General features: G+C 43.2%; 1 protein-coding gene across 7 annotated transcripts in view; it reads left to right on the plus strand.

Moving 5' to 3' along the window:
• The window catches only part of WDR37 (WD repeat domain 37), a 48,937-nt gene that overhangs the window by 3,764 nt on the left and 28,698 nt on the right, over window positions 1-16,475 (plus strand). For 2 of the 7 annotated variants that reach the window (XM_032965619.2, XM_032965620.2), the window contains exons 1-3: window positions 3,172-3,383; window positions 6,514-6,682; window positions 14,977-15,073. In XM_032965619.2, coding sequence (XP_032821510.1) covers window positions 6,530-6,682; window positions 14,977-15,073 — 250 coding nt within the window. In that variant the 5' untranslated portion in view covers window positions 3,172-3,383; window positions 6,514-6,529. Of the gene's footprint in view, window positions 1-3,140; window positions 3,384-6,513; window positions 6,683-9,864; window positions 13,975-14,976; window positions 15,074-16,475 lie in introns of those variants that run through there. The other 5 variants (XM_032965617.2, XM_032965615.2, XM_032965618.2 and 2 more) reach the window with 5 other exon arrangements.

Raw genomic sequence — 16,475 nt, forward strand, 5'->3', positions numbered from 1 at the left:
TTTTCACACCTGATTTTTGTGACGTCGTGTGACGACCGTTTGTGTTATGGTCGAAACTTCGTGAGAATTTTTATTGTTTTATATATATTTTATTATTTTATTGTTTCCCTTCAACGTGACTTTACCGAAAGAGCTAAGAATATGAATTACTGCAGTCACGAAAGCTTTAAATCAAAATTTAATATGTTGCGTTAGATTAACCATGACATAATTAAGGCAGATCGTTTTAATCATAATGCTTTCAAAGAGTAATGGATTCTGACCGACCAAAACTATATATCATCACCATGGTTGACACACGTGTGGTGCCACGACCGTGGAGCAACTCCGCAAGCTCTGCGACTCCCTCCCGGCCCCTGTACTAAACAAACACCCACACGCAGCGCACACACGTAGTGTCCTGGCGGGGGATTGCCTGGCACAACGGGTTTTCATCCGAAGGGCCCCTAGAGGGGAAGTCCTACGGTTTCCCGGTGCCAGGAGATTGGCCGGTCCCTCCATGACAAATGACATTGCGACCCCCTAAATTGGCTTAAAATTGTATGGCTGCACCGAAGCTCACCGGGCTAACCGCAATGAGACACTCACAGCAGGGTGCAATATTACTCGAGCAGCGCAGACGAGGAGGTGGGAGGTAAACCCCTGGGCACCCCGCGGATGTGTATTCGGCCGCCACCGCTCAGGGCAGACCGGCTGAGTCAGGGGTAAGGAATGCGGCGCGGAGACAATGGATGGGGGGGGGGATAGCGTGACATAATGCCCTAGGTAATGGGCACGAACTTTTTGAAAATCGCAGGATGACGTCACGTAACCCTGGATTTTCGAAATCCTAGGGAATAAAAAGGGGGAGCCGAAAACGGTTAAGTTAGTTCTGATCTCCAGCCTCTTTAAGCCGCCTGCAGCGTCCGTGAGACGCCACCGAGTACCGCCAAGGGAAAAGTCTCTCCCGGCTTCGTCCCTCCGCCTCTCTCCGCGTCCGTTCGACGTCGTGAGAACGGCTGCGAGGTAATTAAAAAGGGCTCGTTAATACATTATGAGACCTCCTTTGCCAGAATCAAGATATAGGAATAGGTTTTACCCTTTTAATTGGCGTCTTCTGGTCCAACACCAATGGAGACTCGGCTCTAAGAAAAGCTGTCTCGGGTGTGGACCAATCAAATTCAAGGACAGTGCATATTATTATCAGAGTTGTCTTTTTTGTTTGCATTTTGACTGCTTGTGTTGTGGTTATTGCAAACATGATGCCTTGAATAAAGGTGTCAGTTTTTGTGCCAGTTTTAAGGGTAAAACCTATTCCTATGGCTCGTTAATATTTGGGGAATTTGATCGTGATAGGATAGGCTCTGCTCGCAGAATATTTCCTCCGGGCAGTGCAGGGTTTTTACGCGCCGTGAATAAACGTTAGCACAGATTATCGGTGCTCACGCGTCCGTGCAGCCGTGCCGCGCGAGTATTAAGAGCAGGGGTGAGTTAAAACCGTTCGCCGACGTGCGCGCGTCTTTACGCGGGAGCATGTGTTAAATTAATCGCCTGCAGGTGCGCCCGCGTTGGCGCTGCTGCTTGAGAGCGCGTCTTAACGCGGGTGCGGGGTAGCGCATAAACACCCGCCAGCGCGCATATTAGCCTAGCCGTTTTACGCCGGCCTTTGTGTGGACGCGGTGTGGGATGCAACCGTCCACCGACACGCGCGTGTTCCGTGCAGCCGCTTTAGCGCTAGTCTTTGTGCGTGAACGGATTTAGTATATAACCGGCCGCAGGCGCGCGCGTATTTACGCCGCCGCTGTGGTGGGGCGTGCGCATAGTCGAGGATAATCACCAGCAGGAGCGCGCGCGTGCTCGCCGCCGCGTGAGCATTAGGGGGTGGTGTGCACGGGCTTGTGTGGAGTAACCCCGTGCGGCGGTGAGCCGGCCCATTCAGCCATGTTTTGACTTCAAACTTTCGTGACTGCAGGAATTTATATTCTTGGTTCTTTCGGTAAAGTCACATAGGTAAAAAAAAATAAAAATAGATAATAAAATAAAATAAATTTGAAATAAAAATCATAAATTGAAAATAATAAAAGCAAAAAAACCAAGACGTTTTCGATCGCAACACAAGTGGTCTTCGTCAGGCGGAGAGAAAAGAGGGAGCAAGCCTCCAAATGCAACTGCTTATAAGGGCTTTCAAAGTGAATGGGCGGGATAGCCAGCGCAAATGTAGGAGACAATGGGGGGAGGGAGAGGGGGGTAGAGATAGGAGGAGAGAGAGGGGGTAAAAGTAGTGCGTTAGACAATGGAGGGAGAGGGCAGAGACAGGGGAAAAGAGAGGGGGGAGGTAGAGATAGAGGTGGAGCTGAAAGGAGAGGGTGCAGTCCAAGTCTGTTAGACAATGGGGGGAAGAAGGAGGGTAGAGATAGGGGGGAGAGAGGGGGGGTAGAGATAGGGGGAGAGAGGGGGTACAAGTAGTGCGTTCGATAGTGGGGGGAGGGAGGGGCAGCAAAATTGCAATTAAACTTTCATCACGTAAGTCCAAGAGCTAAAATAAAAATCCGTGGTGGCTATGCGTGTCTGTAATTCAGCGCTTCCATGGTGAGGGGTTGGTGGATAATGTAGAGATCATCATTTGGATATGTCTCACCTACACGGCTACGAGGTGGCCAGTTGCAATGTAGCAGGTATGTTGTTACTCTTCAGTATATGTACAGATATGGCAACAAACACGCTTTAAGCACCAGTATGACATTTGAGTATTACAGTATATTTATTTTGTGTTGTGGCCGAAACGTCGTGAGAATTTTATTGGTTTATTTTATTATTTTATTCTCATTCTACGTGACTTTACCGAAAGAACCAAAGAAGGTCACAATTATAGAGGTAAAAAACCTTTGTGTTAGGACACTAAACAAAAACTCGAAAAAATCCCGAGGTAAAACCTCTGCGTCCTGACAGCATATTTTGTATGACGCCCTTGAGCAACACAATTGGAATGTACCACTTTAGCATTGGGGGGGGGGAGTTCATTTTATTAAAAAAAAATCCTAAAAACCTTACAGCGCGAGTAAACTTTACTCACAACGACATAAATAATATATTAAAATTTAAATATTATTTTTTTTATAAATTATTATTGAACTCGAAAAACACTGTCGCCTTTCGTAGCAGCTTCTACAGCGGGTGTCCCCTGTCGCAGTGGTATCGTCCGGGGTGCAGTGCCCGCGACTGGCGGGAAGGGGTCGCCATCTCGGTGCGCCTCAAATTCAGAGTAATAATCGGCATCATCGTGTTGTTGTCGCGGTAAATTGTATTCCCTGCTCGTTAATGATTCGCAAGACTACCGCTCCGAGAGCGAACCGAAAGGAACGCCTGTGATCACAGGCAGTTTTCAGTGTATCAGAGTTCTCAAGGTAGGAACTGAATTCGCGAGGCCCTGGGCCCTCGTAAGGCCTCAATTCAGTTATATATATTTTTTTATATATAATTGTTATTAAAGACTTATCTTTATTAATATTGTATCCTTATGCTTCGAGTACTTGCCATTGTGTGTGTGTATGTTTTAAAAAAAACAATCAGTATTTGCATCATGGCCATATACACGTGATGATGCACTCCGGCACAGTAAAGAATCAACATTGCCATGTTGGGGATAAACATTCGCAGGCAATTTGGTCTACAGCGTATTTAAGTCAGGAATGTGTACAGTAAAGTCAAATTGCGTACAATTACAAATTGTGTACACGTATACAACCCTTGTTTGTCAATCCACTGGTGGATGAGGCTCGTAACTGGTTGTGGACGTTCATTATACCCTCCCCACGCTGGTCAGTGCAGGTTAGTGAGGTGGTGAGAACAGACGTGCAGTGCAATACAACGATGCATTTTTCTGCCCACAACGTAGCCACACAGCAGCCTGTAACACCACGTTTTGTATATGGTGGTTATCCATCCAAACACTAACTAGGAATCAAACGCAGCAAGATTGGTCCCTCACGAAGTTGACGCGATAAGGCGCATCTCGGATGATTTGGTCATTTACCGTGTGATTGTGCAGTTCGCGCACGCGTGTGTGTGGTGGGCATGTGGCAAGGGCGATTTAGGGTAGGTGCTCCGATAACCGTACGTGTCTCTGTGTGTTTTATGAGACCATAACCTCAAACGGTCCTTAATGAGTTCCCATACGGGTCAGAATGCTGGACTTTTAACAGTTCAACGATCAAATAAACTTCCGGATTTTTTTTTTATACAAGTGCATGCTTTGGGGGAGGAGGGTAGCAATTTCACGGCAGGTTAGTGTACAAGTAACTTGGAATTTTTGACTAGAATGTGGCAAGGCGGTGTATATAAAGTCGGGAAGAGAATGTTTAAATTTGTTGGATGTGTGCAGGATGGAGGGGGGGCAGGTTACCTACAGGATGGAAGAGGGCAGGTTACCTATAGGATGGAGGGGGGCGGGTTACCTCTAGGATGGATAGGTGGAGGGCAGGTTACCTACAGAGTGGAGGGGGACGGGTTACCTACAGGATGGAGGGTGGCAGGCATTTGATTGGCACCCAGAGGGCATATGTCAGCAACCTAGAGGAAGGTCTAACACTAGGTGGTGAGATATTGTAAACGGGAGTTTGTGTGGCCGTTGCCACCGAAACTAGCTGGGTAACTGGCTAAACGGGATTTTTCCATGCTACAAATAAACATTGCATTGAAACGGCGGAAGAAGTTCGGAAGACAATAGCGACACCGATGAGGTGGGAGTAATGGCTTTAACTCTTCAATTAAATATATGAAAAAATATTTCCATATTGCATAAAAAAACTGATTACTTTTAGTGCTCTGAGTATAGGATTGTGAGCAGAGTATGAAAATGTACAAGCTGTCCCTTATTTTCCACTGCATTGCAACTGGTTCTCAACGAGTTACTTTAGTACAGGAGACAATTGCAATTTAAGCAGATAACAACCCAGAGTTTCATTATAACAGATGTAGCAATGCAGTGTTCTTTGGTTAATCAGGTGAGCTGCTGCATGTCACATTTTTTTAAATCTTTTGCAAGGGAGATGATATAGAGGTATCACTCGAGTGATGTTTTGAGGATAATTTTCACATGTGGGAGTTAGGCCGTGAAACCTGCACACAATAGGCTATGCTATTATATTGCAATTGCACGAGGTTTTCAAAATTAAATACATCTGTACATGCCAAATGATGGCAGACATGGACCCCTTACGTTTATAAATCGGTAATAAGAGGGAATGTGCTTACAAAGGTATCCATTTAAATATACAGCAATTTGGTGCAATATATTGCTGATTATTGAGCCACCTGCAGGCAAATCAAAGGCACCTTGATGGAAGTTTGAATGCTCTTGTCAATCATTAAATTACCTAGGCGCCTAATAAATGCATAACTTGTGTTTGCTTCAAAAAGCTGTTACATATATGTCACGTATAACATTATTGTATTTATTCAGAGAACCATTGTATTTCCTAATAAGTGCTGGATCTCTTAATGGTATTTTAAGTAATTTCATAACATACAGTATTGCTATTATGAAAATTGTACAATGATAATTACGGTAGTAAACAGTTTATTTTCAGTACACTGTTGAATGCGTCTTAATGACGTGTCATAACACTGAGGTGTTTTTTTTTAAACATTACCTTCCTTTATCTGTACATAGAGCCATGTTGCTAAGTTACAATGGGCACTTGTGCATGTGTAGTGAAACAATCCTCATGAAGATATTACAACAGGGATAGTGATGAGACTCCAGACTCATGGTTGCTGAATTGAAACGCTCACGGCACCAATGAGTGGAATAGAGCCGCTCCCCTACAGTGCATGGGTGTGACATTAGTATGATATGCGGACAGACACGAGGCTGTCGGTTAAGGGAGTTCAAATGCAGTTACGGTAGTTAAGTGAATTGAAGGACAGATACACATGGGTTGAAGGGAAGTTAGAATTCAGTAAAATCTGGAGATGAAGAGCGTGGTTGCATTGTGAGAGCTGTGTATGAAGTATAATAGAAGTGTCTGAGTGAAAGTAGACACGCTGCCGATTGTTCAAAGTGTAGAGTAGTGCTTTATTTGTGTTACCCATGTGGGTTCAAATGTACACGACTGTCCGGAGTCTGCTTTTCCTGTTTATATAGTCAAATTTATGCGACGTTACACGTGCACCATTGTATGTATGTATGTTGAACTTTCGGACCGTACGTAGCCAACCGTGCTAATCGGAGGTGTGGAATTGCTCACATTGTTCAACACATACAGATTGTTTTCAGAAAAAAATGAATTTTTGGCACAACAAACGTCTCGTGTTTTCAAATAATTAACTAACGTTCACAAACACTGTACATCGTATGCGGCGCTGGGCCAGCCAGTTCACGAGTTTCATGGTCAGCTGGCCGATAGGAATTCTTATTTGTTTTGAGCTCCAGCCTGCCTTCCTGTGGGGGAATTTGCTCATAGATCGAGGGAGTGCTGCTCCCACTCTTAAGAATTTGGGGGTGGTGGTGGGCTGTTCTCTTGTTTTGCGCAGGGAGGGCTGAGGCAGGATGCCGATAGAGGGCAGCGGTGGCATCGCCGCAGGAGGCGTCTCGCGTCCCTCGACGAAGCAGAAGCGCAAGGCCCACAGCCTCTCTATCGGTCGCACCAACAGCGGAGAGCCCGACCGGAACGCAGTGCACCGCGACATGCTGGAAGGGCAGGTACTGGCTCACTGAATGGTCACTACAGTCGCCATTGCCACCACCGCTACCTCTACCACCAACACCTGCACAAGGGTTACCGGCATTGGTGTCGGTATTGTCATAAATCATCAATATCATGGCAGCAGGATCATCGGTGGCATCGCTATCATCTTCAGTGTCAAATATTGTAGTACTATAATTATCTTTGGATTATCATTTGGGATTGTCAAACCTATCGTTATCTTCATGGATCACCAGTGTCACTATTGTAATAATTATTTACAAATTAGCATAATCATCAATAATAAATTGTGTACTTTTATTAAAAATCATTGTCATAATCGTCATCATTTGTGGTCTCATGATTATCATAACCCATCCTTAGGATTTATAATGGCGGAAAATACATTTGAATGCACATCTGCTGTTGTATACAATATAAAAATACAGACATTTTGCAAGAAAGTTAGTGGTAACAGTAACATAGTACCTCCTGTGCATTATCACACTCTTGCAATGGTAAGCTTGCATCTGAATGAGTTTTCACCTGCTCTTTAAAGTCAGTATGTGGTTTGACAAATTATTGCGAGACCACATGCTGCATGTACATGCCTTTCGGCAGAAGACAGACATGATATACTCCATTCTACGCCATTATCCACGTTATTTATTTTTGTCTGCACAATTCCATATTAAATGTCAATGTTGGCTCTGATAAATGTACTTTGCCAGCTCTATGGCTGCCTCAACTGGCTGTGTGGGTGTAATTGTCATATGACCTAAAGTGGACAGGGTGCATGGTTTGGTTCCAAGGCCTAATGGTGCAAATCGCTTCACAGCTTGAGAAGTGGCAGCTCTGTATCAACAGTGCAGTTCTTTTTTTCACGTTTTTTGTAAAAAATATATATATATACGTTTAATGCTTGACGTTGTTACTGTGTTGCTCAGAGGGTTAACATCTGTGCTGGAGTGTTGCAGCGGTGAGACGCAAACTACCTCGCCTGATATGCAGGTCGTTGGTTCGATCCCGACCCTGATGCCTGCTGTATATTTGGAGTTCGCATGTTCTCCCTGTGGTCGCGTGGATTTTTCTCTGGGTCCTCCAGTTTTTCCCTCCAGAAACATGCGTTTAGAGCATTTGGCTACTATAAATTTCCACACAATAAGCCACTTCTTTAAGCTATCATTTGTTGCCAGGTTGCTTCTGAAAAAGAGCTATACAGCTCAGTGGGCCTTACCTGGTAAAATAAAAAATTATTAAGTAGTAGTCATTAGCACTGTTGAGATGCTACGTTAAAGTTCTGGGTTCTCACCAAAAATGCAATCCAACTTCTTGTGTGTAGTGAATTTAATGGGATTTTCCCTGGTCAGCAGTGCCCTTAACCGTTGACGATGGCCAAGAATTAAACCCATATTATATTGGGATTGTAACACAGTGCGCAAACCACTACACCATCTAACATGCACATGCGTACGCAAAAGAACCGATTGCATAGCTTGAAACAACATGTTTATTTTAAAATACTCATTGAAGTATAGCTATGGACACCGATGAGTGCGAACGTTTTTTGATGAAGTTGATGATGCATTGAAATTTAGAAAAGCAGGTTTTGGCAGGTGTTATTATTGAGCGACATATTATTAAAACGTCGCACATACCTCATAGATTGCAATGGAATTCACACTTTGCAAATGTATGAATAGACTTCCAATAAAGTGTCTGCAACACCAGAAACAGTTGTTAGCGGTGTGACATCGCCGCGTTTGCAAACCACTCGTGATACGTTTTCATGGCCATTGGAAAACAGGCCTGAGTCATGCTGGGCCGTTCCTGGAATGGCCAAGCAATGCTCTTTTCACGTCCCATTACTTGAAGAGCCCCCTCCCCTTCTTTATCTGCCCCTTCCACACCCTACTGCCCCCACTTCTTTGACCAGAGGGAAGCGAACTTTATCTATATTACATTATGTGTATTCCCTAAATTGTATCCTACTGCCAGCAGTGGTGTGAGTCAGGAATTGCAGGGCTGCACATTTGAACCTTATGGCGGGACCCCGGGGTCCCGAATAAATGGAAGTAAAAATCGCAATTAATTAACTTATAACATTTTGGCGACTCCGTCCCACCGCGCACATAAACGCCGCGACCCAGGTCACAAATGCCGCGACCCACCTGGTGCGGATAATTCTGTTGTCACGTCGTCTAACCGCAGCGAGGACGAATGCGCAGAAGAAACAAAACTTTGATTAGCGCATCGTGTAGAGCTCGTCGAGAGGAATAGTTTGCCATATTGTTCGTCTTCAACAGACATAAAATTACGTTGCAACGCAGTTTATGCGAGAGCCGGGGGCTTATGGGACCCCGGGGTCCCGCCATAAGGTTCATTTATCGGTGAAACAGTGATTTATTGTAAGTATTTCAATATTTGAATTTTAAGCAAAATTGATGTCATGCGTCATCAAACTTGCACCATTATCGGCAGGAAAAACACAAAAGTGAAGCGTGAAAGTGACATCACTTCCTGTGACATCACATGTTCAGATAGATCTTAACTTTCGATTTAAAGCTTTCGTGACTGCAAGGATTCATCTTCTTTGGTTCTTTTGGTAAAGTCACGTAGAATGAGAATAAAATAATAAATTGATAAAATAAAATAACACAATAATATTCTCACGACGTTTCGGCCACAACACAAGCGGCCTTCATCAGGTGAAGGGACGAGACTGTCTGGAGGACAGCGCTGGAGTGAAAAAGCCACGCTCAGATTGCGACCTTTAAGCTGTGTGAGAAGAAACAAAGCGCCTTGACAAAGGAATTAGCATAGCATTTAGCATTGAAATGGCTGAGTGATTGTTATTAAAGACTTATCTTTATTAATATTGTATCCTTATGCTTCGAGGGGTGCCTCTGCGGATGTGTATGCTTTAACTTTAACATAGCCATTTCTGTGACCAGTCACAAGCTAATCACTCAGCCATTTCAATGCTAAATTCTATGCTAATTCCTTTGTCAAGGCGCTTTGTTTCTTCTCACACGGCTTAAAGGTCGTGATCTGAGCGTGGCTTTTTCACTCCAGCGCTGTCCTCCAGACAGTCTCGTCCCCTCACCTGATGAAGGCCGCTTGTGTTGTGGCCGAAACGTCGTGAGAATATTGTGTTATTTTATTTTATCAATTTATTATGTTATTCTCATTCTACGTGACTTTACCGAAAGAACCAAAGAAGATAAATCTTAACATTATCTATCTATGCACTTATCTTATATCCTGTTCATGTTATGGTTTCTTACATATCTCTGTACCCTTGATCATGTTTGTTTAGTTTCTCTGCGGTCTTATATAGTTATTTTATGTTGGTTTCACAATGGGTCAGCGTTTTTTATATGCAATTTGCATGAATGGCGCTAAATAAAATATAACTATTGTTATGATTCCCTGTTTTAATAATATTTCTGATAAAGCAATAAATCGAGAATATATCCCTCGTGTATACAATCCCTGGAGAAGGCTTTCCTATTACTTTATTGCATTAAAAGTGGCAGTGGTTAACACAGTTGTAGATGCGAGTGTCAGTCTCAGTGAGCGTTAAATGTCTTTTTCACACATGTCCTGGAGGGGTGCGCGTCAGAACCTCACATCAACAAACAGTACAAAAACACGATTGGAGTGCAAAGTATAGGACAGGTAAACAAATCACTTGAATAGAATATAGAAATAAAACTAAATAACAGGTGGCCAAGCAGATGTGCCAGATTTTATTTTAGGATGATTGAATTGAAAGATGTGTTGTGCTCGCAGCATGGGTGTCTCTATGAACGTGTGTTTAAACGTATGAACACCACTGATATTAATATTACAGGGGCTGTGCTTTAACCCTCGTGTTGCCAAATTACATTTTTTATTGAGTTTGAAAGATCAACAAGGTATAAAAGAAAACATTCTAAAATTACATCTCATTCTAATGGTCTCACATTAGCCGTAACCTTAGTCTAACCAACACTTACATGTCTGTGTTCTGCAGTAATTCAGAATGTTGGGCAGTTAGGATTTATGAAGTGTGGCCCTTGACGTAATGTTTAAATTTATCAGTTGATGTTTTGTTATGTGCGGTAAAATATGAATGTACTTTCAACATTTAATTTGATGTGTGTATAAATATTAAATATTGTTGATGTTAAAGCTTGAGAGATCCTAAATTATGCTCCCAACTTCCACCATCACCATTAACTGCATCTACAGCGCTTACATCATCACTAATGATGGCATGCATGTGTTTGTTTTTGCTGATGGAATTTATCACTTTATTTAGTATTCACAAATGTTACAGGACCAAAAAAATGCTAAATATAGCACAAGAGTGGGTGGGAATGCAACAAATCCTAAGGCTCTGTTTTCAAAAGATGGCCATTGTTTTCCAAAGTCATGGCCAGGATGTGGAGAACTACCTTTGAATAACTAATGACCAGACTTTACCTTGTGCAATGTGTTTACGCTGATATAAATACCTGTTTCAATACTTTTATGAATTTGTTAAATCCAATAAATTAATGTTTTGGTGCACAGTGGACCATCATTTATCTTGGTACAAATAAAAAACGAAATATAAAATATTCCCCGAATGCCTTTTCATTGGGCTATAGGCCCAGCTTATGGACAGTGCCCCAGAGTGATTTTCAGCAGTGTGGATAGTGGCTGCACTTAAACTTTCCCATAACCGGTTTTGGTGAAAAGGTGCATTTTGGATGAGATTTTTGTACTGAACCTCACAACAATTGGCTATGCCGCCATAGGCATAGCCAATGGAGCATGCAGGTGGTTTCACTGCTCCGGGTCTCACGTGCTTGGAGAGGCTCAGTGGCGGGACTACAAAGAGGGGGAGATGATGGACAGAGGCCCCATTTTCATCCTCACACGAGGGTCCATACCAACCATTTTAAGCCACTGCTACTCATGTAACTAGTCATGCATTAAAATAAAGTCTTAAAATCACAATAAATGCATCGATTCGTGCTTGTAAAAATCTATTTTCTTTTCTCATACATTATTTGTAATTGGTTATATGTGACCACTGCTTAATAACTCTTCTTCGCTCCCTGTGGAGCATAAGGCCGCAACAAGTCCACGCCATGCCGGACGGTCTTTAGCGACTTTCTCTGATTCACCCCTTAGATAGGCCCATGGTCTTTAGTTGGTCTTGAATGGTGCATCGCCAAGTGGCCTTTAGCCTGCCTTGTGTTTTTTTTTTCTCTTGTGTTGTCCATCGTAGGGCAGTTTTTGCTATGGACACGAGTTCCATTCTACCAGAGTGAAGGATGGTGTATCCCACTGATGAAATTGTCCTACCTGATCCAGTCCAGAGACACTCGCTCACTCTTATGATGTCAATTTGGTAGCGTTTCATCTCATGGACAACTTGGGTCGTCTTGGAAGGTCTGGTACATTGAACGTACGTTCCAGGCTCCAACCTTGATGTTGTGCTTTGGATCCAAGAGGCCCCTTTTCACCTTTCCAACGTCCCTCTGAGGGCTTTGATTAGAGAGGATCATCCTGCCAGATTCGTGGCTAGGTGCCTCCTGGTACGTGACTACTGCAGCCACCACAAATGTTATTGAATCATGATCCTGTATCTTGAAAATTGATTGAATTATGACAGGTGGTGAAAAGTTACATTCCTACGTGATGCCATTCTACCTGAATGGGGAAACCCATCTGGTTTTAGTTTAGGTTTACTTTTTTTCCCACTGTTTTTGCCTCGGGGGTCAAGAATAGAATCTATTTAAAACTACAAAACTGTCCTCTGCGGAAATTGCAAAAGGCTCATAATCACTGCTCACACACCTGTGTGGAGTCACACCAGCTGTTAGAATTAGAATAAGATAAGGATGTTGAGCGCGTTGGAAAATCTGGACAGTCTTCCGTGACCTTTTTAAACCCATAATGGTGCTGACTTTTTTTTCCGTGAACAAAAAAAATGCATGGTTGTCATGGAAACCTAATTTACTTTTAGCCCGTTTTTAGAAATTACGGTTGTCTTGTGTTTCCACGCATTTGTGAGGTAGTGTTTTGAATTGCCATTGTAGACAAGCAGAGTCATTGCCAATTGTGTTTTAAAGTGATTAACCTACTTTTTTACGTACCATTAACATACTGTGAACATAAGGTGAACATTTTGTTCACATCGTGTATTTTTTTCGAACAAAAGCAAGCTTATTTGATCGTAGAAAGGTATTAGAATAAATCCAGGATTTACATTCATAGTCGCTATACAATGCACTAGTTTTATCTTAACACTACAGTTCAGTTATATTGCTCTGTGGCCAAGTACAGTTTTAAATTTGCGAGGCTGACTGTATAAGTTTTAAACGAATAAAAAATATATTTACTTGATGTATTTCTGCAACATTTATAAACATTGCCTGCGGGCACGGGGATGGCTTGGGCTGTAAATAATTGTTGGTGACCATGGGTCTAGGAAAACTCATGAATGGCGACCTTTGTATGGCAAGAAGGGCCCCGCCTTCCAGAAATGTAAACAAAGGTTCGAGACACGTCAGCTGTCTCACCTTGTCACGTGTGTGCAGCTGTGCTCAAGTGGTAACACCAGTTTCGCAAGGCTCATTCTACCGGACGTCCCAAGCTGACGACAACTTACTTTTGGGAGCTGTGCCGTGGCAGTTTTTTCTTTTTTTACTCCAACTTCACTGCAGTGTCATCCACGCGCGACCGTTTCCATTGATTCTCACGAACAAATTGTTCTTCATCCGAAATTTCCATTTGGCCTTCGAGCGTTCATCTATCTCTTTTATTCGTTTCTTCCTATTGTTTTCAATTTACATTTGATACTTTTTTTACTTACTCGGTCCGTTCATTGCCTTTTCGCTTCCAAGAGTTCGCCGTCAACTTCGCTGTGTTTGCCCGGCACCGCAATGTCTTCGCACCCGACCTTGCAGTGCCTCCCCGGGCGGTTCTAAAAGAGGGGCCGGCAGTGGCGATTGCCAGGCCGCTGTGTTTGCTTAGCGAGCGGGCGGGCGTGCGCGCGCGCGTGCTGTGGCGTGCGTGTTGTGCATCGCAACCTCTCGCTTTGGCCGGGTGGACGCTTGAGCAAACAACGGTCGCTGCTGGCGCGGCGGCAGCAGACTTGTTAGATACGAGCCGAGGGCGGTCTCGCAACTTCGAATGCAGTCACTGCCGTCGTAAGTCCCGACATTCATTCGGGCCTCCTCCTGGTGTTGGGCGGCAGAAGATGGAACTTGATAACAACAACGCGGAGCGAGATTGCGAGAGTGTCAATCGCAGACCCTCACAGACCCAGGTAACCGATTGCGAACGTGTCACAGTTTTTAGTGCCAGGGGGGCAAGGTGCGAGACTAAAGTCTTTTGGAGGATGTGCTATGTACAGCGAGCCTTGTGTAGAATGCCGTATTACATTGAGATGAGCATTATGGTATTGTTGCTTCATTTAAGGTATATTATAATGGCATTTGTACATCTTCTTTGGTTCTTTCGGTAAAGTCAGCGCTGTCCTCCAGACAGTCTCGTCCCTTCACCTGATGAAGGCCGCTAGTGTTGTGGCCGAAACGTCGTGAGAATTTTATTGTGTTATTTTATTTTATCAATTTATTATTTTATTCTCATTCTACGTGACTTTACCGAAAGAACGAAAGATGATGAATCCTTGCAGTCACGAAAGCTTTAAATCGGCATTTGTACATTTATGTAGAAATACATAGCAATTTTCTGGTGAATTCAATCATCTCTCCGGTGGTTTCTACAACTTCAATCGATGTAGCCCACTGGTGTGGGTTGTCATGTTTAACAATCATCAGGCACAGTCTTACACTTCAAGTCCTAATTTTTACTTTTCTCCATTTTTCTGTTCTGACGAGTTGAGAATTCCTGATCTATACAAATACTGTATCATCGTCATCAATCGTGAATGACCATTTTTTGTTTATTCAGTACTGTACCTTTAAAAATATGCTGAAAAAACTAGACATTTACAATAAATAGAATACAACTTAAACATTGCATAAGCTATGTCAACTATGCATGCTATATTAACATTGTCATCACGCAAACCTGACATTGCTTACCAGTGCGATTGATACACACTTAACTCTGTTGCTCTTCCTAAAATACAATTCACCGTGAGTAAGGAATGTGCACATGATGTAGACACAATTGTAGTATCTCGTTCAACTTGAAATTTCCTTTAACTGTGCATCCTCAACATAAAACGTTACAAACGTTTGCGAAACAAACGCCCGTGTTCATGCATGCATGCGTACGTGTGTGTGTGTTTGCGTATGTACAGGACTCGCGGCTGCCACCAGCCATAAGGCAGACATTGCTGGAGCTGTTTGGGCAGATTGAGAAGGAGTTTGAAGTCCTGTACGTGGAGAACGTGGAACGTGAGTGAGCAGGGCATCGCCTCCGCTTTATCAAACATCATTCAGTGTTTACGGAGCGGCCGCTGTCTGGCACGCTGAGATAAGAGCCTTTACTGTGTGTGTGTGCTTGGTTGCGTAGGTGGTTGCTAGCAGCACTTGCCCCAACAGTCTTATAAGGACAAGGAGGGGGGGGATATATTTTTTTCAGCACAGACAAAAAATCCCCTGGGTAGCCTTTAATGGGCTGTTGTTGCAAGTGCTGTTACAAAGCACCTCCACATGCACACATGGCTGTGGTCCTTATCTTAAATGAGGGTACTTTGTCTTACATCAAAGGCAAAGGTCTCTCTTGATACCTTACATAGACTGTGGGGGAAAGTGCTTTTAGCAAGCACCTATTAAGGCCATCACAGCACACTAAGGGGTAATCTGACCAGCAATTTGCCGGGCAACCTCTGTCTCCTCAAGTTTAGGTTTTCACACACAACAGCACCACCTAATTTAAGGCTGAGTTGATCTATGGAGGCCCTGTAAAGGTTCAGGTACCACTTGCCACTGGTGTTAGCTGTGATCAGGAATCGAACCCATGTCGCCTGGATTGTATTGTGGTCCACTAACCACTAGCATCGCTGCCTCTCGTGAACTTCAGCACAGACCTGTAAAACGGAGTTTAATGTGCGATCATGGAAAACTTCAATCGCAAGTCCATATCAGAACATATTCTTGGCCTCTCCCAGGTCAATTCAGCCTTAATTGAGATACCTGCTGCGATGTGTACATTTCAGCACTGGGGAGACAAAGATGCCCAGACACGGTTCTCACTACACCACATAGCCTTAATAGGCTCTGACAATGCATGCCTTTTAGTCTGTAAGGCTAAATGGGGGATCTTTCCGTGTGTTTTCAGATTCGGGGTCCCCCGAGGCAGGGGACAAGTGCTCGTTTTATACAAGGGATAAACATGGAAAAAGTAAAATAAATTTTGTGTTTAAGAGTTGTATTTGGGAGTTAAGTTTTTATCTAGTTTATCAAAGAATATACATGCTCTGTAGAACAGTTAATATAGAAATGCCTGTTGATACAGAAAATTAAACGAGTTGCGTTATTATGCTCGTGATAAACGTTTCCCTGTTGTGACATTTACAGGTGTGTATTCACGTGTGTTTACATTCCTGGTGAAAATATTTTAGGTTATGTATAACACGTTTTACCTTGGGTTGTCACCAATGCAATTTCTGTGAAATGTAGAATGCAGTACAGTCATTTATGACTCATGCCAAAATTGTTTGGGGTAAAAAAAAAGTTCAACAGAATGAGCCTTATTTCATGACTATTTATGGCTCTGAGCTTAAGAGTGGTGTCTCTCCCACTTTAATGAGCCGTGTTTTGTAATACAAATGGCTTCTATAAATTCAAAGGCAAG

The sequence above is a fragment of the Petromyzon marinus genome, chromosome 34, assembly GCF_048934315.1.
Source record: "Petromyzon marinus isolate PM22_M1 ecotype Great Lakes invasive population chromosome 34, UKy_Petmar_22M1.pri1.0, whole genome shotgun sequence".
NCBI lineage: Eukaryota > Metazoa > Chordata > Hyperoartia > Petromyzontiformes > Petromyzontidae > Petromyzon > Petromyzon marinus.